Source organism: Phacochoerus africanus, chromosome 2 (assembly GCF_016906955.1).
Source record: "Phacochoerus africanus isolate WHEZ1 chromosome 2, ROS_Pafr_v1, whole genome shotgun sequence".
Classification (NCBI taxonomy): Eukaryota; Metazoa; Chordata; class Mammalia; order Artiodactyla; family Suidae; genus Phacochoerus; species Phacochoerus africanus.
In genome coordinates this window covers 244,057,519-244,080,654 of record NC_062545.1, presented here as the reverse complement: position 1 = coordinate 244,080,654, position 23,136 = coordinate 244,057,519, and the positions used below count along the sequence as shown (strand labels likewise).

Here is a 23,136-nt window from a genome sequence, read left to right as displayed (position 1 = left end):
GAATGTGGCTCCAGGTCTGAAGGACAGTGGTCTAGCATGGGGAGAAAGGAATGCTCCCTACTAGCTGTAGCTGGGGCAACGCCCCCCGAAAGGCAGGCCCAGGAAGTTCAGAGCTACACTTAGAACCAAGCTTTGTCCTTGGATCCTGAGCCCTCCTCCCTCGGCTTCCCGGAGAGTGGGGGGCTTCCGGCGCTTTCCCCCTCCTCCCGGGGGCGGGGCCTGCCGCTCCCGCGCCCGCCTCTCCGGCTGCGCGCGGCTGCGGGCCGCGATCACGTGAGCGCGGCGCGGCGGGGGAGGGGCCCTGATTTCCGGGCGGCGGAAGGAGACGCGGCCGCGTGAGGACGAGGCGATTTGAAAACACGCTCCGGGAGCAAGAGGCTGGGGCCGGTGGCGCACGCTGTCGCCCCGTCGGCTTCTCCTCGAACGTTCTTTCCCTCTGCCTCCGCGCCCCGGTCCCGGCCGGGCTCTCAGGTGAGCGGCCGCCAGCCGTCGGGCTGGGCCCTCCTGGGGAGCCGGACGGCGCGCGGGGCCGTCGCCCCCCCGGTCTGCGGCCCAGGCGGACAGGGCTGGCTGGGGCTAATCTGCGCCCCAAGGGGCAGGGCCGGGGCACCCCTGCAGAGCCGGGCCTGGGTGCGGAGCGGGGCTTTGCGGGGGCGGGGCGCCCCGCGGGCTTTTGAAGCGCCTCAAGTGACTGGGCGGGTTCGCGCGGTTTCGGGTCTCCGAGACTTTTAGGCCGGTGTACGTTGATTGGGCCCCACTTCCCCAACTGTGGTCATGACTGCCGTTCACCGGGGAAGGAACGGTAGTTTCCTAAAATCTCAGGGTCTTCACTTCTGGGATGCGGGACCAAAGTCTTGGGGTGGGGATGAGCAGTCGTCTCCTAATCGGCCCTCTTCTAACGTGTGGACAGGGTTAAGCGATCTGTACGGAGCAGATTCGGACCGTGGGCCTTCTCGAGTCGCTCCACTCATGGGTATTTGTTTTTTGGGGAAGTATGGTGCCTCCAATTGGCCCCCTAGGTAGAGAATTTGGAGGAACTCAGAGCGTAAAGTGCTGGAGAGGAAATTACCAAAGGCCAAGTACAGTGTCCTTTCTTTTTTAGAGGGGGGGAAGAAGTTGGATATTAGGGGAGGGTAATGAGGTGGCAGATAGGCTAGCTGGAATTCGGTTCGGTTGAAATCCTCATACACTAGAATCTCCCTTTTGTTGAAATTAGAAGACCTGCAGTTGGAGTATATGAAATTCAGTTTTAAAACTTTTGAGGCTCACCTGGTCCAGTGATGTGAGAGTTCAGCCCTGAGGCTGGAGTTCCTGTCTTCTGTTCAGTGCAGGCTACTGTGAAAGTGGCTTAGTCGGACCGTTTGGTTTGCTATACTAAGAAAATCTTTATTTTATTTATTTATTTATTTTTAGAAAATCTTTATTTTAGATGAAAATAACAGAAGTTGCTGGTAGAACTTTAAGTTTCTGGTATAACAATGTCCTGTGTATACCATAAAAATAATCTCACCAACTTTAAAGTAAAGGAAGGGCGATCAGCCCTCTAATTTTCCTCACAGAGGGGGAACAGAAGAGTGATTAATACAAAGTAATGGATAATATGGCATAAACTGACAGTAAACTTTGTTGGACACCAATCAGTGGCAAAAGATAGCAGAGAAGATTGGGAGGTTGGAAGATTCATTGAGTCCATTTTTCTGAATGTCTCGTACCATTTCTTTTCATCTCTGGTACCAGCTAATGATAAAATTTCAGGGAAAGCTAACAAAATGTGCTTGCTTAATTAACGAAAACAATTTTTATATTAAAAGAGGCCAGGTGAATATTAGGGCCTTGTTTTTAGGTTTTACTCATTTTATTTTAGACTAAAATAACTAGAGGTGTGAGTGGGATGAAAATTTTGGGATTGGGGGTAAATGAAATAAGGCAAGCCATTTTGGCACTGTTTTCCAGTCCTCACCTTAATTTCATCATGTGTAATTTGAAATTGGTTTTGCAGAGCTCAGGCTTGTGTATAAATCCCTCTTCAACTCCTTAATAAAGAACTGACAAACCTTTCTGAGCCCCATCTTTAAAATGGTTTTATTGCCACCTTCCTAATGTGGTTTTGTGAGAATTGAATGCTGTTGTGCATAATGCATCTATTATGCTTGGTATGTACTGGTTATGAGACTAAGAAAATATATATGTTTGTGATTATAGCATATCTTTATAACAGTGTGCCAAGCATAGTTCTGAGTGTTTTACAGATATGAGCTCATTTGTTCCTCATTCATCCTACCTCATAAGAATTGTATGTTGTAAGCATTAATATCCCTATTTTGTAGATAAAAACTGAAGCCCAGTGGTTAATTAATTACAGCCAGAAAGTGGCAGAGTCTGGATAAGAACCTAATCAGTCTCTCGACTCTGCTCTGAACATATGTAGCTAAACCCTATATCATGAGACTCTAATGAAGTAAAACCTTGGAATTTTTTGAATTTGGGTATAATGTCATAGGTAATTGACTTCTGGATTCCTGGAATTTGAGTTGTCTCATCTTGCATCAGCCATTTTATTAATCTCACAATACTGCAGACCTTCATTTTACTCACAATTTTTGGACTCTTCATGTGTAGCATTGTGATTTAAAAAAAAAAAAAGCTGGGCATAGGATAATTACAGTAGGTCAGGAGAAGTTTTATTGATTTCAGAGATACCTATTCCAGTGGGTGTACAGTGCAAGGCAGTAATAATTATTTGTGCAGTTTGTAGAAAAGGCTTAAAGAAGGGCTGAGCTGGTTCCAGGTATAGAAGCCTATTTTTTAAATAGAGGTTAGTTGGTGGGAAGATAAAGCTGGAGGGGAATTTAGGAAGAACTGATAGGTCACCTCAAGTCATTTTTACTGTAAGGGGTTGAAGGAGCAGAAGAAAGCTCTTGACTGATCTTTGGTCAGATTGTGTGTAGAAAGAGCCCTCTGGTGATTCTCTAGCAAATAGGCTCATAGTAGAAACAAGAGGCAAGGCAACAAGACTGTTGGGGAAACTATTGAACAGTCAAGGGTAGAAATAAAAGACTTAAGGGGCCCTGGAATGGGTAGGAGTCACAGATGAAAGATTTTGTGTGTAAGTGGGATGATTTGGATGTAGAAAGAATGTGGTGAAGAGGGGGAAGTGCAAGATGACAGGGTTATACCAGAGTTATTTATTGTGATAGTGGCCTTGCTGGTCTTTTTTGCTTATCCCTCTGTTCCACAATATTTCCTTTTATATTGCTTTTTCTCCTGTTTTTTTTTTTTTTTTGGATATTGTTTCCTGTTTATATCTAGTCTGAGTTTTTCTTGGTGTTCAAAATGCTGGTACTTTTCATTTTTTTTTTCCTACACCAGGCTTACCCCCTTCTTGTTGTCCTTACTCATGAAATGCTCTTTAACTCTCCTTGCTGCATATCTGAATATAACTCATTTTTCAAGCACCCAGCTTAGATTCATTAATCTTTTCCAAACAATTACAGGCTGCGTTAAAGTAATAACATTGGTTTTCAAACTGTTCTGCTTGAGGTTTTTGAGGGGCTTCCAGGGGCCAGGAGCTCCCAGCAGGTGCAAGATAAATCTCTAGCAACTCTGCGCTGCCTCCCCCTCGTCTTCTGAGTGCAAAAAAATATTCAAGAGTTTTCTGTTTAGCACATTGCTTGACAAAAGGTTCCATGGCCAAAAAATCTAGACAAACCAGTAATAAGACCGTTTTCTTATTTTTAATGACTCCCCTTTACGGTATCAATTCACTAAACTGACTTTTTTGGTATTTTATAAAAATAATTTCCATTTAATACTTTGATCCTTTAGTGTGGTTGCAGTTGGTCTTAATTCTTTTTTTTTTTTTTTTTGCTTTTTTGGGGCCACACTTGCAGCATATGGAGATTCCCACGCTGGGGGTCAAATCAGAGCTACAGCTGCCGGCCTATGCCACAGCCACAGCAATGCCAGATCCAAGCCAAGTCTGCGACCCTACACCACAGCTCTTGGCAACGCCAGATCCTCAACGCACTGATCGAGGCCAGGGATCAAACCCACAACCTCATGGTTCCTGGTCAGATTTGTTGCTGCTGCACCACGATAAGAATTCCAGTTGGTCTTAATTCTTGATTATCTTTGAAATAAATGTTGGAGTAATGTAAATGTTCTCTGTTCTTTTATAACTTATCTTTGTCTTTATTCATTGTTTTAAAAGTAACTCTTTTCATCATAGCACTCAAGAATGACCAAAAAAAGAAAACGCCAAGATGATTTTCAAAAAGTAAAACTAAAAGTTGGTAAAAAGAAGCCCAGGTTAGAAAATGCTACTGTTACAAACTTTAAAACGAAGACCATACATCTGCCGGAGCAACTCAAAGAGGATGGAACACTTCCAACAAACAATAGAAAACTTAACATAAAGGTAAATCATAAATATTGCTTTGTTAAAATAGAATTTTTCTTGAAATCATCTAGAATGTGAAATTTTGTGAAAAGTTGTTTTAATTCTTAGGTTTTATTAATGGCTGAAATTTGGAGTTTATCTGTTACCCACATCTGATGTTGCCATTGCAACTTTCCCACTTCTTCCTTCCTCTTAAAGGCTTGCCCAGTTAAAGCCAAAATGATTTCTCTTGCATGTATTTATTTGATCATTTAATACGTCATCTGGAAATCATCACTGTATTTGACTTTCTGATGTTTGATGTGTCAATTTGTTTTTATTTTTGTTTTTGGCTGCATCCATGGTATGCGGAAGTTCCTGGGCCAGGAATTGAACCCATGCTACAGCAGTGACAATGCTGAGACATCAGGGAACTCCCAGGTTTTATTTTTTAACTTAATTTTATTGAAGTATAGTTGATTTACAGTGTTGTATTAGTTTTTGCTGTACAGCAGAGTAATTCAGCCATACATATACACATATTCATCCCTATATAGGTTATCATAGATCATTGAGTAGATTTCCCTGTCCTGTATAGCAGGTCCCCTTTGACCATCCATTCCATAATCAAAAGTGTGCCTTTGCTAGTCCCAAACACCCAGTCCATCCCGCCCCCCGCCCCCAGTATGTCAAGTTTTTGGTATGACAGTTTTTTTAGCTGTATTTACAGCTCATTAAGATAGCATCTTCTCTTAACCTTTTTTTTTTGTCTTTTGCCATTTCTTGGGCCGCTCCCGCGGCATATGGAGGTTCCCAGGCTAGGGGTCGAATCGGAGCTGTTGACGCCAGCCTACTCCAGAGCCACAGCAACGCGGGATCCGAGCCACATCTGCGACCTACACCACAGCTCACGGCAACGCCGGATCCTTAACCCACTGAGCAAGGCCGGGGATCGAACCCGCAACCTCATGGTTCCTAGTCAGATTCGTTAACCACTGCGCCACGACGGGAACTCCCTCTTAACCATTTTTGAACCATTTCAGTATACAGGTTATTACAGGTTCATAGTGAATGCATGAAGTAAATTGAAATCTAAGCAGTTGTTTTGCTTAAAACTTTTAACAGCTTTATTGAAATGTAATTTATATGTGATAAAATTTACCATTTATTTATTTAATTTCTAAATTTTCTTCTTTTTAGGGCCATAACTGCAGCATATGGAAGTTCCCAGGTGGGGCCAAATTGGAGCTGCTTCTGGCCTGCACCACAGCCATGGCAACACCCAGTCTGAGCTGCGTCTGCAACCTATGTTGTAGCTGTGGCAGTGCCAGATCCTTAACCCACTGACTGAGGCCAGGAATGGAACCTCTATTCTCATGGATACTAGTTCAGTTCTTAACCCACTCTGCCACATTGGAAACTTCCAAAATTTACCATTTAAAGTGGACAATTCAGTGGTTTTTAATATGTTTACATTGTTAATGCTACTATTAAAATAATCTAATTATAGAACATTTTTGTCACTTCTGAAAGAAACTTAATACCTATTGGAAGCCATTTTATTAATCTCACAATAATGAAGCCACCCCCCCATTTCTTCCCCCCAGCTAGATAGCCACTAATCTACTTTTTATCTGTAAAGATTTGCTTATTTCATATAAATGGGATCATACAAAATGTGGTCATTTGTTAGTGGTCTTTCACTTAGTATATTTTTGAGGCTCATGAATGTCATAGCATGTATGAGAACAGTCCTTCATTCTTTTATTTATTTATTTATTTTGTCTTTTTGCTATTTCTTGGGCCACTCCCACGGCATATGGAGGTTCCCAGGCTAGGGGTCAAATCAGAGCTGTAGCCACCGGCCTACGCCAGAGCCAGAGCCACAGCCACAGCAACGCGGGATCCGAGCCGCGTCTGCAACCTACACCACAGCTCACGGCAACGCCGGATCGTTAACATCGTTAATCCACCGAGCAAGGGCAGGGACCGAACCCGCAACCTCATGGTTCCTAGTCGGATTCGTTAACCACTGCGCCACGATGGGAACTCCTAGTCCTTCATTCTTTTATATTGTCAAATAGTATTCCAGTGCAGGGTTATAACATTTTATCATTCATCATTTGATGGCAGTTTGGTTGTTTACACTTGACTCTTGTGAATAATGCTGTTATGAACATTTGTGAACAAGTCTTTGTGAAGATGTACATTTTCTTTTTCTTTTCTTTTTTTTTTTTTGTCTTTTTGCCTTTTCTAGGGCCGCTCCTGCGGCACATGGAGGTTCCCAGGCTAGGGGTCTAATCAGAGCTGTAGCCACCAGCCTACGCCAGAGCCACAGCAACACGAGATCTGAGCCGCATCTGTGACCTACAACACAGCTCACGGCAATGCCGGATCTTTAACCCACTGAGCAAGGCTGGGGATTGAACCCTCATGGTTTCTAGTCAGATTTGTTAACAACTGCGCCACTATAGGAACTCCGAAGATGTACATTTTCTAGTTTTGCTTTTAAGCTCTGAAGATTAATATCAAAAAGGTATTTGAAGTAATGTTTTTTTTCATAGATTATATAAATTATTCCACAAATAAAATTGCCCAATGTTATAGTTTGAGTAAAATACACAGACAGTATGAAAGATCATTTAAAATAGGCAGAAAGAACCTGTTAAGTATATAAATACATATACCATATATTTGGTACATAGTAGATCTTAAAATAGTGGTGATGATTGCTGTCCCTTTAAATGATAGTGTGCCTTATGCTGCATAGGGGATAATTTCAAAAAGAAAATTCCAAGTGAAAGTTATATAATGTTTTATTAAGTGAAAACTGTGTTAAAGATAAAACTGTTTCTGATCATAACAAAAGCTCATTTTTCTAAAATGAACATTTAGAAAATTCTTACTGAAGCAGTCCTTAATCCTCCCGCCATGGAGTGTTAGTTTATTAGCATAGTTTTAGTTAGCATGTTCATTGAAAATGGTATGATGTATATACCTAAAGCCTGTATTTTTATTTTTATTTGTAGGATTTGCTGTCACAGATGCATCATTACAATGCTGGGGTTAAACAAAGTGCTCTTCTTGGACTTAAAGATCTTTTGTCTCAATACCCATTTATAATTGATGCACACCTTTCAAACATATTAAGTGAAGTGACTGCTGTGTTTACAGATAAAGATGCTAATGTACGATTAGCAGCAGTTCAACTTCTTCAATTCCTGGCCCCCAAAATACGAGCTGAACAAATTTCTCCATTTTTTCCTTTGGTAAGTGCCCATCTCTCTAGTGCCATGACTCACATTACTGAAGGAATTCAGGAGGACTCTTTAAAAGTTCTGGACATTCTGCTGGAACAGTACCCAGCTCTAATTACTGGCCGTAGCAGTATATTGCTTAAGAATTTTGTAGAACTTATTTCTCATCAGCAGCTGTCCAAAGGACTGGTAAATAGAGACAGATCCCAGTCCTGGATACTTTCTGTAAATCCTAATCGGAGACTCACTTCTCAGCAGTGGAGGCTGAAAGTCTTAGTGAGACTCAGTAAATTCCTTCAGGCCTTGGCAGATGGATCCAGTAGGTTGAGAGAAAGTGAAGGACTTCAGGAACAAAAAGAAAATCCCCATGCCACTAGCAACTCCATTTTTATCAACTGGAAGGAACATGCCAACGACCAGCAACACATCCAGGTTTATGAACATGGGGGTTCACAGCCAAATGTCAGTTCACAGTTCAGGCTACGGTAAGAAGGATTTCAGTTATGTCCACACTCAGTTTTCCTATATTATAACTGCTGACCGTTGATAGCTAATGGTGGAAAGACATGCAGTTGTCTTTCATAGTTTTCATATAGTTACTCATAATTTGATTTTATTTACTGATGGGAGGAGTCATTTCAAAGTATATTAATGTATTCATTGCTAGCAAAGCCTAATGAAAAGTAAACATTGATAGTCTTTTGGCTTTGTCATCTTGGATTTCTGTTTTTCTTACTAGTCTTGATCAACGTAATTATCAATTCACGGTGCTTCATTTACTGGTTCTTTATATTTAAGATTTAAATTAAGTAATAATATTTCTTAGTCATTAAATTTTGTTTCATTCTTACCTTTCCTTATCAGGTACCTGGTTGGAGGACTAGGCAATGTGGATGAAGGTCTGTCATCTACTGAAAACTTGAAAGGATTTATTGAGATAATAATTCCGTTGCTAATTGAGTGCTGGATTGAAGCTGTGCCTCCACACCTAGCTGCTTCTGTTGGAAATGGTATAGAACGGGAGCCTCTGCAGGTTATGCAGCAAGTTCTTAATATTATTTCCCTTCTGTGGAAACTCTCGAAACAACATGATGAAACCCATAAATTGGTGAGAACTACTTGACTCTTTGTTTTCTGAGTGATACCTTTTATCATAACTGGATAGATTAGAAATCAGCATATTACTACTAACTGGTAATGCATTTTTAAAAAATTCCCAAGGTTTGGCGTTCCTGTCGTGGCGCAGTGGTTAACGAATCTGACTAGGAACCATGAGGTTGTGGGTTCGATCCCTGGCCTTGCTCACTGGGTTAAGGACCTGGCATTGCTGTGAGCTGTGGTGTAGGTTGCAGAGGCGGCTCGGGTCCCCAGTTGCCTTGGCTCTGGTGTAGGCCGGCGGCAATGGCTCTGATTCGACCCCTAGCCTGGGAACCTCCATATGCCACAGGAGTGGCCCTAGAAAAGGCAAAAAGACCAAAAAAAAAAAAAAAATTCCCAAGGTTTAACTAACTGTAAACTTGTTTCTTATGTTTTCTCAAAACTGTAAATTAAGGTGTTCTGTCCTGGCTCTGTGGAAGTGAACCTGACTAGCATCCATGAGGACGCAGGTTCGATCCCAGATCTTGCTTAGTGGGTTAAGAATCTGGTGTTGCCATGAACTGTGGTGTAGGTTGCAGACTCAGCTTGAATCCTGTGTTACTGTGGCTATGGCATAGGCCAGCAGCTACAGTTCCAATTTGACCCCTAGCTTGGTAACTTGCATATGACATGGGTGTGGCCCTAAAAAGACAAAAACAAAAAACTACAAATTAAAATAGTTTGTGAGTTTATAACCTATATGTTTAATTTAAGTGAAATGCATAGCTTAATGTGCTTGGTTTCATTTGTTCTTATTAGATAATAATTCATAGTAGTGTTACAGTATATTGTTTGTGACAGCTTGATCATGTAGGAACATTCTGATTTCTCTAGGCCTCTTAGAAGATTTAAAAAGTTGCTTAAGGAAGTTCCCTTGTGGTGCAGCAGGTTGAGAATCTGGTGTTGCCACAGCTGTTGCCTAGGTCCTGGCTGCAGCACAGGTCTGAGCTTCCCACATGCTGTGGGTGTGGCCAAAAAAAATTTACTTGAATATCCTCTTCCAGTTTTTGTCACATTACCAAGTTTATGACAAGAAATGGACCAAATTGAAGATCTCATAACCAGCCCTGAGTAGTTTTTAAGCTACTACATTTTTGACAAGTTATACATTCGCTTAGTGCATATTTTTTTTTTTCTCTTAATAAGGGATATAAGATCAGAAAGCATTTCCTTTTTTTTTTTTTTTTAGGGCTACACCCGCAGCATATGGAAGTTCCAGGCCAGGGGCTGAATCAGAGATGAAGCTGCCAGCTTACGCCACAGCCATAGCAGTGACAGATCTGAGCCTCATCTGCTACCTTTGCCACAGCTTGCAGCAACACTGGGTCCTTAAGCCACTGAGAACCTGCATTGTCATGGATACTAGCCAGATTTGTTTCTGCTGAGCCACAGCAGGAACTCCCAGAAAACATTTCTTAAAGTTCTCTTTACTGCAGGTAAGCTGTAGTTGTAGGTATGGTATGAGTGAAGTTAAAAACCTAAGTGAATTTGGAGTTCCCGTCGTGGCGCAATGGTTAACGAATCCGACTAGGAACCATGAGGTTGCGGGTTCGGTCCCTGCCCTTGCTCAGTGGGTTAACGATCCAGCGTTGCCGTGAGCTGTGGTGTAGGTTGCAGCCGCGGCTCACATCCCGAGTTGCTGTGGCTCTGGCGTAGGCCGGTGGCTACAGCTCCGATTCAACCCCTAGCCTGGGAACCTCCATATGCCGCAGGAGCGGCCCAAGAAATAGCAACAACAACAACAATAACAACAACAACAACAAAAAGACAAAAAACCTAAGTGAATTTGATGTTTTTCTTACAACAGTTTCTTGCTAGAAAGCTGATAGCAAAGACATGTTTCTCAGTGAGTAAATGTACCTTCTATTTGGGGAAATTTGAGCATTGTTGGCTTTTTAAAAGTGTCGTAATACGTAGTGGCATGATGCAAGTAAGGAAGAACAAGTTCTAAGATTAATAAGTGCTAGATTAATGTGGTAGCATACTTTAAAAGGGTAACTGCAGGAACAGTACTTTCAAGCTTGAAGCATCTATTCTGTAGAATTTCTGCAAGGACTTGACAAGGCAGAAGTGAATCCTTGGAGTTGCCTGCTTACGTACAAAACTGATAAGGTGGTTTTCAGTTTGGTTTAGTTCTTTTTAGTTCAACCTCACTTGAGTTAGTATGCCATGTAAAATAAGACTAAATTAATATAGTATTTGATTAAAAAATCATATTTAATAATCTTGAAAAGCATTACAGAATCATACTAAGGTGTATGTTTCTTTTAAGAGTTTACTGTTATTAACCCATTGTATGTCATCTGTAGATGTTTCATGAATTGCTTTCTCAAATAGGATGGCATTTTATTGATTATAATTCTTAATGATTCGTTGCATACATTGGCAAGAAATTGATGATTAGAGGTATAGTGTATGATTTTATGAAAGTATAGCTTTCTTTTATGGCAATTAATTTGTGATTGTAGGCTAGTCACAGTGGTAATGCATGCAGCTTCTTAGAAAATATATATATATATAATTTGAAATCCTGAATGGATCTGTTTTCATCTGAAAGTCTAAGAAAAGAAGTATGCTCACAACATTCGACATCGATCAGTATTCAACATGGATCTTAAGTTCTAGTGTCTTTCCATTCATTTTTGGAAAGCTGAGATATACAAATTCCAGGCATTTTGGTGTTTAGTTATTCATGGGCCCTGGTTAATTTTTATTATTGCTTTAGTAATAGTATTTGTAAATAGAATGTTAGGGCCAAATGCAAATTCATTAGTTGTGCTAGTTTCGAATTATCTACTATCTTTCAGATAACACTGCCTAAGGGTCTAAACACTGCCTTAATTTTATGGATATTTAATGTAGTATATTTTAGAGCTATCCTGTGCTATTATAACATGACTGTATTTGTTAGCAGTTCCTTAACATAGGAGACTAAGTTCAGAAGACTGTTTTGCATAGACTGTTTTTTTTTTTGAGCTGTGTCTGGTATGTGGAAGTTCCCAGGCCAAGGATTGAACCCCTGCCAAAGTGACCCAAGCTGCTGCAGTGAATCGCCGGATCCTTAATCTGTTCGGCCACAAGAGAACTCTCTTGCATGGATTCTTGAAGGCTATATAGAATACTAAATTGGGCTACTCTATAATACTGAAATAAAATGAGGGAGTGGTTAATTCAAATGGGAATAGTATTTAAAGAATCCACTGGTAGAATTCTCTAGTTTACCTTGGCAAATTTATGTTGAACAATAATAACTGGAAAAGATAAGATCTATTATCTTAGAGACAAAATATGTGTTAATTATACAGGGTGACATTAAAATGCACATTAGTTTATTTTTTGTTACCATTCCCACTCTTAGTTCCTCTTCCTCATTCACTTTCAGTTATAGCTTAATAGTTAAGACATTGGGTGACCTATGCCACCTCAAACTTAGAGAAATGAAATGGCATTCCTTGGTCTTAAACTTGAATCACGTACCACAGGCTGAGTTATAGCTCTTTTCTCTCAGGAAATGTAAAAGTTTTCTGTTGATAAATTGGCATCTTTATTAGGTGTAACTTTAGGATTGCTGACTGATTACTTTTAGGTTTTGCTCTATGCATGTAGTATGTTCTTATTTTGCTGCACAGTTGAGAAATTTCATTTTTACCCAAGTAGAATTTTTTTTAAACCTTTTTAAGAACTTGAAATCTTTCACCTTTGTTTTGAAAGGAAATCTCAGGTTATGTTAAATCTTATTTTCTCAGTGGTTGAGTACTCAGGTCCTAACTGAGGTTGCCTATTTCTGATATGCTGTGTGTATACCTAATTAAGTTTTGAAAATGAAATACAGTTTAACTCTTTAATACTTTGGTTTTTGGAGTTCTGTATTAATAGTTTTAGGTCAGTATTATAATTTGACACTACAGAAATTTTATTGTCTTAGCTCTGTATTTTAATGTTTGCTACTTTTATTATTAATTAAATAATAATTTTTGCTTTCTAGGGCTGCACCTGCGGCATATGGAAGTTCCCAGGCTAAGGGGTCAAATTGGAACTGCTGCTGCTGGCCTATGTCACAGCCACAGCAGCCGCAGATCCGAGCTACATCTGTATCCTGCACCACCCCTCAGAGCAATGCTGGATCCTTAACTCAGTGAGGCCAGGGATTGAACCTGCATCATGGACACCAGTCAGGTTCTTAACGTGCTGAGCCATGACAGGAACTCCTATCTTTTCTTTTAATGTTTGTCTAAATGTCTTGTCGTTTTACTGTGAAGATTAGAATTTGTGAGGAATAGTTAGATGCAATCATATATCAAAGATTTATTGAACATCTAAAAATGTGGCTATTTAAGTTAATAAAAATTCAATTCCCCAGTCAGATTAGCCATACTTTAAGTGCTCAGTAGCTTCATATGGCTCGTGGCTACTGTATTGGACAGCACGGATACAGAACAACTCCATCATTGCAGAAAGGGTCTTTAGAATGGCTCTGCTCTGCAGTTCTCCTGGTGCTTTTCTAGGCTCTGGGAATATAAACATGACTGACCCCTCACCGTACTTAGCTTCTGGTGAAGTTGATGGAAGGTAAACAAACACATGTCAATATTAGGGAGAAAGACAAAGTAGGATAAAGAGAGTGTGGGAGAGCAGTGTTGGGGGGAGCTATTTAAAATAGTTGTTGGGAAGTGCTTTTTTGAAATTCGAGTGTCACTGAATGACATGGAGGAGCAAGTCTTGTGAAGACCTGTGGGAAGAACCTTCTGGTACAGGACCAGCAAGTGCAAAACCCTGAAGTGAGAACAAGTTTGACTTATTTGAGGAATGGAAGGAAGGCCTTTGCAAGTGAAGTATTTGGAGAATGGTAGATGATGAGGGAGAGAAAGTGATAGTAACCAGATCATGTGGTACCCTGTGGTCCATGGTACGAAGTTTGAATTTCAACCTAAGTGCGGTAAAAAGACATTGGAGCTTTTAAGCAGAGTGACATGATCTAACTTACATTTATTTAACTTAAATAAATTTGTAAATAAAACACTAATGAACTCCCATGTGCTCACTGTCCATCTGTAGCACAACGGTAGAGGCCAAACTCACACCATTGATCTCATGGACGACCATTCCTGCCCTATATACACACCGATTTCATTTGTCTTTTCCTGTATTATTAATTACTTAATTTTTGGCTGCCTGTGGCATATGGAGTTCCCAGTCCAGGGATCAGATCTGAGCCTCAGTTGCGACCTATGTCACAGCTATGGCAATGCCAAATCCTTAACCCACTCTGCTGGGCTGGGGATTGAACCTGCATCCCAGTGCTGTAGAGATACCGCCGATCCCGTTGTGCCACAGCAGGATCTCCTCCTATATTAGATTTTGAAGTGTGACTTATGTTTTAAAAGACCACCCTGGCTGCTATGTAGAGGATTGACTTTGGAGGAGGGGACAAGAGGAAAAGCAAGGACACCAGGAGGCTGTTACAGTAATCTAGGTAAGAGGTAATGGTGGCTTAGAGTCAGGTGGTGGCTAGTGGTGGAAGTGATGAGAAGCAGCTGGATTCTGGTAAAGCTAGCAGGACTGCAGCTGTGCATAGTGAAGGAAAGAGGAGCAAGACTGATGCCTATGTTATGGTCCAAGTCATAGTGTGATTTCTGGTGAGAATTCAGTATGTTTGTGTTAAATTTAAGATGCCTGTCAAAAGTCCAAGGGGAGTTCCCATTTTGGCTCAGCAGGTTGAGGACCGGACATGTGGGTTTGATCAGTGGGTTAAGGATCCAGTGTTGCCACAAGCTGTGGCGTAGGTTGCAAATTCAGTTCGGATCCTGTGTTGCTGTGCCTGTGGCGTAGGCTGGCAGCTGCAGCTCTGATGTGACCCCCTGGCCTGAGAACTTCTAGATGCCTCAGGTGTGGCCGCAAAAAAGAAAGAAAAAGTCCAAGAGGAATTGTCACATAAACATTTTTAGGTCAGGAAGAAGAGAAGAATGCAGTGAAAGCAACTGAGGAGCTATAGGGTGTAGGAGCTACTTTAGCACCTGAAGTCCCACGTCAAGAAACCCCTCATTCTCTGGCACAGTGGAATGATTGGTCCTCTGGATAGGAGGAAATAATAGTGTTGTAATCTGGAACTATCTGAAGATAGTGTTTTCAAGTAGGAGGAAATGATACATTCACCAACAGTGCTAAAGAATTTTAGAGAAGTGCCTTGCTTTGTGAAAGTGTTAAATATTTTTAATGGGAAATAGAATTGCTGGGGAATAGAGTTTCAGTTAAATGGAGCACTAGATGGAAAACTTTCTTGTATATTTTATAAAATATTGTATTCAGATTCATAATTTTCTTAAATCTTGTTATTTTCTCCCTTTTTTTCCTTTTAAATAGATAAAATGCAAGTAAAAATTAAGGACCAAATAAATAAGCACCAAAAAGATCTGTGGGTGAAAATTTGATGGCTTAACAGTTTATTGTGATTTTAAAATTTATTTACATATTTTATTATTAGCAGATGGTATAATGGTAAATTTATCGTTGACAAGTTGTTAAATTTCTGCTTAGATTCTTGTTATTTTAATATACTGTTACTTATAAATTTTCTAATCTTTGCTTATTTTAATAGGAGTCATGGCTTCGAAAGAATTACCTTATTGATTTCAAACACCATTTTATGAATAATTTTCCATATGCCTTAAAAGAAATAAGCAAGCACAGAAGGAAAGAGACAAATAAAAGGTATTGCTGTTCTTTTCCACTGTTTAACCTGAAATTATCAGAAAATAATTAGCCTTAAACTGGAACTTTCTACACTGTGAGGTGTTTTCAATCTAGATTTTGTGAAGTAAAGATAAAAGCAGTAGTGTGGCTGATCTTGAACAAGTCACTTTAAGCCCTGGGACTTAAAATTTTTTTAATTTTAATTTTTTTTATCTGTAAATTGAATGTTTTGTGCTAAATGAGTATCAAGTATCAAATTAGGTAGATAGGAATTTAATAAATTTTGCTGAGGCAGGTGGCTTATTTGTGAGAAGCACTAAATATATAATTATTGAATCTCTAGGTGAGAGAAAATCTTAAAAGTCATTAGTTCTGCTCTCCTTTATACAGGAGGAAAGTAGTAATGAGATTGGTACTAGTATCCTGAAGGAAGAGGAATAATTGGAGAAAAATAGTGCTCTTTTCTAAAATAAATGGGGTTATAAATTAGAAGATAGAGTTTTAAAAAAGTGTAAGCCTGGAAATTATTTAAAATATTTACCTCAAGTGAGAGGAGATAAATGTGAAAACAAATTATCTAATGAAATTTGACAAGCAGGTACAAGCTAGAACACTAAAAGGTCACTTCCTCCAAATGAGCAAACACTTAAAGGGATCTTACAATCTGTCATAAGTCTTTAAATTGATCAAAAAGAGGAAACTACCTGGAGAGTCATTGAGACTCCTTGCGCAGGAGTCAAAGGATATGCTCAGAAGTGATACAGCTATTGTAGGCAGATGAGCTTTTCATTCACTCACTCAGTAATTATTTTCGATGCTTACTATAAACAAAGTTTGGAGATGGAGATAATCACACATCTTAGGTTGTACTTAAGCAGTTTCATAAATTGCTAAAATTGGTACAGAATCTTAAAATTGATAAAAAGAGTGTCATGGTCTAGTCAGGAGACAGAAATTATACCAAGTGATTTTAACAGAAGAATTTTTTTTTGTCTTTAGGGCCACACCTGCGGCATATGGAGGTTCCCAGGCTAGGGGTCCGGTCAGAGCTGAAGCCACCGGCCTACACCACAGCCATAGCAGTGCTGAATCTGAGCTGCGTCTGCAACCTACACCACAGCTGACGGCAATGCCAGATCCTTAAGCCATTGAGCAAGGCCAGGGATTGAACCCGCATTCTCATGGATGCTAGTCGGGTTCCCTAACCTCTCAGCCACGACAGGAACTCCCTTAACAGAGAATTTAATACAAACAGTTGTTAACTAGGTATTAAAGAACTGGAAAGACAAAAGGGAACACACTTACACAAAGTAAGGTGTTGTGGTGTTGCACCTGCAGGAAGTGGCTGGTATCTCAGGCTGGGAGAGCAAAAAGAAGAGGGAAAAGAAGCTTGGAGGAAAGGCTATCTGGAGCCAAAACTCAGCCCTCGAGGAAGGGATTGGTGCTCAGCTGGTGCTGATGTCTTTGAGATCAGAAGAGGGGCCCTGTGGGGCAGGGGTCCAGGATTCTGCAGAGGGGGTTCTGGCTGGCTGTTGCAGGTGTTTTTAGGGGCACAATGATGCTGGTTCTGTGTCAGAAAAACTGTGAGCTGGAACCATCTCTGACTGCTGGAATGAACTGCTGCTGGGCTGAAAAAGATTTGTTTTACAGTGACAGCAAAAGAGAGCAAAAATAGGACTAGGAAGCAAAACAGAAAGGAAAGTGTCCTATCTTCCTCCTATAGCTTTCCAGTCTCTAGTACCCCTTTGTTGGCAGAAGCTAGCTATAAAGGAAAAAATGTGGCTCACAGAGTCTCAGTCCCAGCATCACAAAGCAGGGTGTAGAAGGGTGATTTTGAAGCTGAGAAACATTAGTTCAGTAACTTGCAGGAGGAAAAGTGAATTTATGTATATAACACAAGGCATGTGTAGGTGTCATTAGAACTTTATATTTAAGAAGTGCTGTAGGAATCTGTAGGAAGAGACATCCTTGTTAGGGTAAACAGACAAAGCTGTGTTGGAGAATAGTATTTTTTCATGGATATGATTTTAGGAGGCGGAAGTGAAGCAGGGGATGAGAGATTACACTAACTGGAGGAGATAGCATACGAGAAAGCTATAGGATTAGATGGAGAACATGAGACAGATCTGGGTTAAATCTGATTTCTGCTGTTGACAAGAGTTCATGCTGAAAGTCATTTCTTAAGTTCATTTATCTTTCAGCTTTGATCCTTTGGCATTGGTTGGATCAAAACTATGTTGTAGAAATAATTTAGAGAGTTTCTGAAGTTAAAGGGGACAGAGAATCAGATGGGGGATATATTCTTGAGCAAGTAAATTGTTATATAATCCATATATAATTTTCTTGGTAGAGCAAAAGTTTTAATCAAGTCCATGGATAAGCTTCAGAATATCCTTGAACTCCTGAATAGAATTATATGTGTGTATATTTTGTCCAGTAAGAAGTTTCAGATAAAATTTTCATCAGAATGAGATTAAATAACGGTTAGGATGTTTGGAATTTGATAGACCATTAAATGGAAGTAAAGTATTCAAGATTGTGTGGGTATATTATCATTATTCAATTTATTGGACACTTAATATGTACAAGGCACTTGCTATACCAGGTGCTGAGCGTTTAGTGAAAAAGAAGATTGGTAGAGTGCCACTTCTCATGGAGTACAGTCTAGGGAGGGAGACATTTATTTTTGATTCTTTTTAGTGACCAACTGTGATAAGGTTAATGAAAAAGAGTTTAGAGTAATAGAAAAGTATGTAATAAGGAGCTGATCCTGCTCTTTCTTGAGGGAAGTGAGGTAGTTCTTCAGGGAAGGCTGCCCTGATGATGTAATTTGTGCCAGGATATAAAAGGGGGAGAAAAGGAGTTAATTGTCAAAAGGCTGAGGTGGTGCAATGGTGGAATTTTTAGCAAAAATGAATTGGCTGTGTAACTTATTCTTCATAAACTTGCCCAGTGATTTGTTTTAAGGGACCAGAGGCTGCTCTTTTACTTCCATAAGGAAGTGCATTGTACACTTAGCAGTAGCCTGTGGAAGGCAACACAAGTTAGGGAGGCCAACGTTGGTCTAGGCCATTGGTCTTCACACTTACTCAATATATCAGTCTCCAGTTAATTTTTATACTTTATTTTTTTTCTTTTGCTTTTTAGGGCCGCACCCACAGCACATGGAGGCTCCCAGGCTAGGGGTCCAATGGGAGCTACAGCTGCTGGCCTACACCACAGCCACAGCAACTTCAGATCCGAGCCATGTCTGAGACCTATACCACAGTTCATAGCAACGCTGGATTCTTAAGCCACTGAGCAAGGCCAGGGGTCCAGCTTGCAACCTCATGGTTCCTAGTTGGATTCGATGGGAACACGCTGTGTTCCCGCTGTGCCACGATGGGAACTCCTGTCTTTTTAGGGCTGCACCTGTAGCATATGGAAATTCCCGGGCTAGGGGTCCAATTGGAGCTACAACTGCCAACCTATACCACAGCTGCAGCAATGCCACATCTGAGCCTCCTCTGACCTACGCCACAGTTCACAGCGTTGCCAAATCCTTAACCCACTGAGTGAGGCCAGGGATTGAACCTGTATCCTCATGGGTACTAGTGGGGTTTGTTACCGCTGAGCCATGATGGGAACTCCAATTTTTATAATTTACTTTCATTTTTTGGCCATGGCTTGCAGCAGCATGATGAGGGATCCCAGGTCCTAGACCAGAGATTGAACCAAGCCACAGCAGTGGAAGTGCTAACCACTAAACCATCAGGGAACTCTCTATCCCCAGTTAATTTTTTGACCTGATGTCTAATTTTTTTTTTTTTTTGCTTTTTGTCTTTTTAGGGTCGCTCCTATGGCATATGGAAGTTCCCAGGCTAGGGGTCTAATCAGAGCTGTAGCTGCCAGTCTACACCACAGCCATAGCAACCCTAGATCTGAGACAAGTCTGCGACCCACACCACAGCAACATCAAATCCTTGACCCACTGAGCGAGGCCAGGGATCGAACCGGCAACCTCATGGTTCCTAGTTGAATTCGCCTCCACTGTGCCACGATGGGAACTCCTACTAAATTTTTTTTTTTTGTAATGGCCATGGCATATGGAAATTCCTGGGCCAGGGATTGAATCTGAGCCACAGCTGTGACCTATACTGTAGCTGCAGCAATGCCAGATCCTTTAACTCACTGTGCTGGGCTAGGGATCTATCCTGCACCTCTGCAGCTCCCTGAGCCACTGCAATCAGGTTCTTAACCCACTGTGCCATAGCAGGAACTCCTGATGTCTAAATTTTTTTAATCTTAGGTTGTAATATTGAATTACAATATTTTATTTATTTTTATTGTGATAAAATATATATAAATTTACCATTTCAACCGTTTTTAACGTACAGTTCAGTGGCATTAAGTATATTTACATTCTTTTGCAATCATCACCACATTCATCTAGAATTTTTTCAGTTTCCCAACTGAAACTCAGTGCACATTAAGCAATAATTCCCCATGCTCCCTTCCTCCCAGTTCCTGGGAACCACTCTTCTACTTTTCTGTCTATTGATTTCACTGTTCTAAGTACCTCATATCAGTAGAAGCATACAGTATTCTTTTGTGTCTGGCTTAATTTTACTTAGCATAGTATCTTCAAGGGTTTTTTGTTTTTTGTTTTTTACGGCTGTTCATGCGGCAGATGGAAGTTCCCAGGCTAGGGTTCAAATTGGAACTACGGCCACTGGGCCTACGCCACAGCCACAGACACACAGGATCCAAGCTGTGTCTGCCACCTACACCGCAGCTCACAGCAGTGCTATATCCTTAACCCACTGAGCAGGGCCAGGAATCGAACCCATATCCTCATGGATACTAGTCAGGTTTGTTACTGCTGAGCCACAATAGGAACTCCCTTCAAGGTTTATTCATGTTGTACCATGTTCTAGCATTTCATTCCTTCATTCCTTTTTTTTTAAATGTAGTTTTTTTAGAGCAGTTTTAGATTCATAGTAAAATTGAGCAGAAAATAAATAGTCCTCATATACTGTACTCCTGCCCCCACAGATGTATAGCTTCCCTCACTATCAACATCCCACATCAGAGTTACGTATGTGTTATAATCTATGGATCTAAGTTGACACACATCTTTAACACTCAAAGTCCATAGTTTCTGTTAGGGTTCACTCTTGGGTATACATTCTATGAGTTTTGACAAATGTGGAATGACATGTACCCATCATGTAGTATCATACATGGTATATTTCACTGACAATCCTCTGTGCTCTACCTATTCATCCTATTTTTCTTTTTAGTGCTAAAAAATATTTCATTATATGGATGTGTCACGGTTTATTCATTCACCTACTGAAGAACCTCTTGGGTGCTTCCACTTTTGCATTACTTTTTAAGGCTAAATAATCTTCCACTGTATGTATATACCATATATCTTTTCATCTGTCAGTGGACATGGGGGTGGTTTCCACCTTTTGGCTGTTGTGAATGACGCTGCTATGAACTTTGGTCTCCAAATGTCTGTTTGAATCCTTGCTTTCAATTCTTTTGTGTGTATCAAAGGATATAACTTTGGCATTATTGAAAAAAGAAATGTCAATTCTTAGAAAGCTCTAAGAAAGCTTTCTTTTTGCAGTCTACCTTATGTGATGATTATTCTAGTAAGTTGACTAATATGTACTGGGAGGAGATACAGCTAAGTCTTGCCTTTGGCTTACAGATCAACTTGTGAGAAAGATTCACTGCTGACTAGTCTACAGTTGGGAAGATTTTCCATTGTCCTGGGAATAGTAGTTTATTTTTTCAGAGGGATTGGAGAGCTTTGATTGATTTATTTTTAGCAGGTTTAGATTGACCTAGTGGTAGTTGGGTGCTTGGGAATTTATTGCAAGGTGTATTGGGAAGGGCTGATTTTCTCTTTATGGTAGTGATAGAAAGTTTCTTTTAGAAATATCTGTGGGAGTTCCTGTTGTGGCACAGCGGAAACGAATCAGGCTAGTATCCATGAGGGTGTGGGTTTGATCCCTGGCCTCGCTCAGCGGGTTAAGGATCTGGTGTTGCCATGAGCTGTGGTGTAGGTTGCAGATTCGGCTCAGATCCCACATTGCTGTGGCTGAGGTGTAGATTGCAGACTCGGCTCAGATCCAGCATTGCTGTGGCTGTGGTGTAGGCTGGCATCTGTAGCTCCCATTCGACCCCTAGCCTGGAAACTTCCATATGCCTCAGATGCAGCCCTAAAAAAGCAAAGAGAAACAGAAGAAATATTTGTTTGTAAAAAGTGAGTTATAGGAATTCTCTTGTGGTGCAGCAGGTTTGGCATTGTCATTGCAGCAGCTTGGGTCCCTGCTGTGGCCTGGGTTCAATCTCAGGCCCAGGAACTTCCACATGCCATGGACACGGCCAAAATATAAAACAAAAACAACAAAGGAGCTATATTAAAGAAACAGTGGGTAAATAATAAATACTTCAGACAGTATGTGAATGATTACATTTGAGAAAAATGTACTAACAAATAGATTTTTTGTGGGAACCTGAGGGTAGAATGAGCCCCAGAGAAAGACAGTGCAATAGGAATTGAGTACAGTTGATCCTTCAACAACTTGGGGGTTGGGGTGCCAACCCTCTGTGCAGTGAAAAATCCGCATAGAACTTTACAATCAAGCCCTCTGCCTCCTTGGTTTAGCATCCTCAGATTCAACCAACTGCGGATTGTGTAGTATTGTAGTATGTTTTGAAAAAAATTTGTGGTGTTCCTGTTGTGCTGCGGTGGAAATGAACCCAAGTAGAATCCATTAGGACGTGGATTTGATCCCTGGCCTCACTCAGAGAATCAAGGATCCGGTATCGCTGTGAGCTGTGGTGTAGGTCACAGATGTGGCTCAGATCCCATGTTGCTGTAGCTGTGGTATGTAGGCTGGAAGCTGTAGCTCCAATTGAACAACTAGCCTGGGAATTTCCATAGGCTGCACGTGCGGCCCTAAAAAGCAAAAGAAAAAAATTTGTGTGTAGGTGTACCCACACAGTTCAAACCCATGTTGTTCAAGGGTCAGCTCTACTTAAGCAGAAATCAAAAGGAAATTGATTTGCAGTTTCATCTGTAGAAGAAATCTGGGCTTCGTATATGATTAAATTGAATAGAAACGTTTGGTAAGGCTAAAAGAAAAGATCATCTGAAACAGTATAGAAGGTTACTTGGTAAAAAGATATTTGTTGGATGTATTGTACAAGTATATATCGTTGTGTTTCACTTTATTGCTCTTGGCAGATAGTGCATAATTTTTTTTTAAGTTGAAGGTTTTGGCAATCCTGCATCAAGCAAGTCTGTTGTCATTGTTTTTCTAACAGCATTTGCTCACTTCATGTCCGTCACATTTTGGTAATTCTTTGCAGATTTCAAACTTTTTCACTCATATTTTGGTGATTGGGTAGTATGAGTCCTCCAGCTTTGTGCTACTTCAGTCTTATGTTGGGTAGTTTAAGTATTTTGCCCTTCCACATAAACTTTTGAGTCAGTTTGTCCATAACTACAAAATAACTTGCTGGGATTTTGATTGGAATTGTGTTGAATCTGTAGATCTAGTTGGGGAACATGTTACTTTAACTACTGAGAGGATGCAAGACTGGGATTAAGTTTTGAGTAAATTCTGTTTTAATTCCATTTCACCTTCATCCTGAAAGAGAGGCCTGTAAGGA

The 23,136-nt window shown here is 40.6% G+C and overlaps 1 protein-coding gene across 1 annotated transcript in view; it reads left to right on the top strand.

Annotated features, from left to right (window-relative positions):
- The first annotated feature begins 286 nt into the window (after nucleotides 1-286).
- The window catches only part of TEX10 (testis expressed 10), a 62,002-nt gene continuing 39,152 nt past the window's right edge, over nucleotides 287-23,136 (top strand). The window contains exons 1-5 of the mRNA XM_047768046.1: nucleotides 287-471; nucleotides 4,229-4,417; nucleotides 7,408-8,120; nucleotides 8,500-8,743; nucleotides 15,368-15,480. Coding sequence (XP_047624002.1) covers nucleotides 4,238-4,417; nucleotides 7,408-8,120; nucleotides 8,500-8,743; nucleotides 15,368-15,480 — 1,250 coding nt within the window. The 5' untranslated portion in view covers nucleotides 287-471; nucleotides 4,229-4,237. The remainder of the gene's footprint in view (nucleotides 472-4,228; nucleotides 4,418-7,407; nucleotides 8,121-8,499; nucleotides 8,744-15,367; nucleotides 15,481-23,136) is intronic.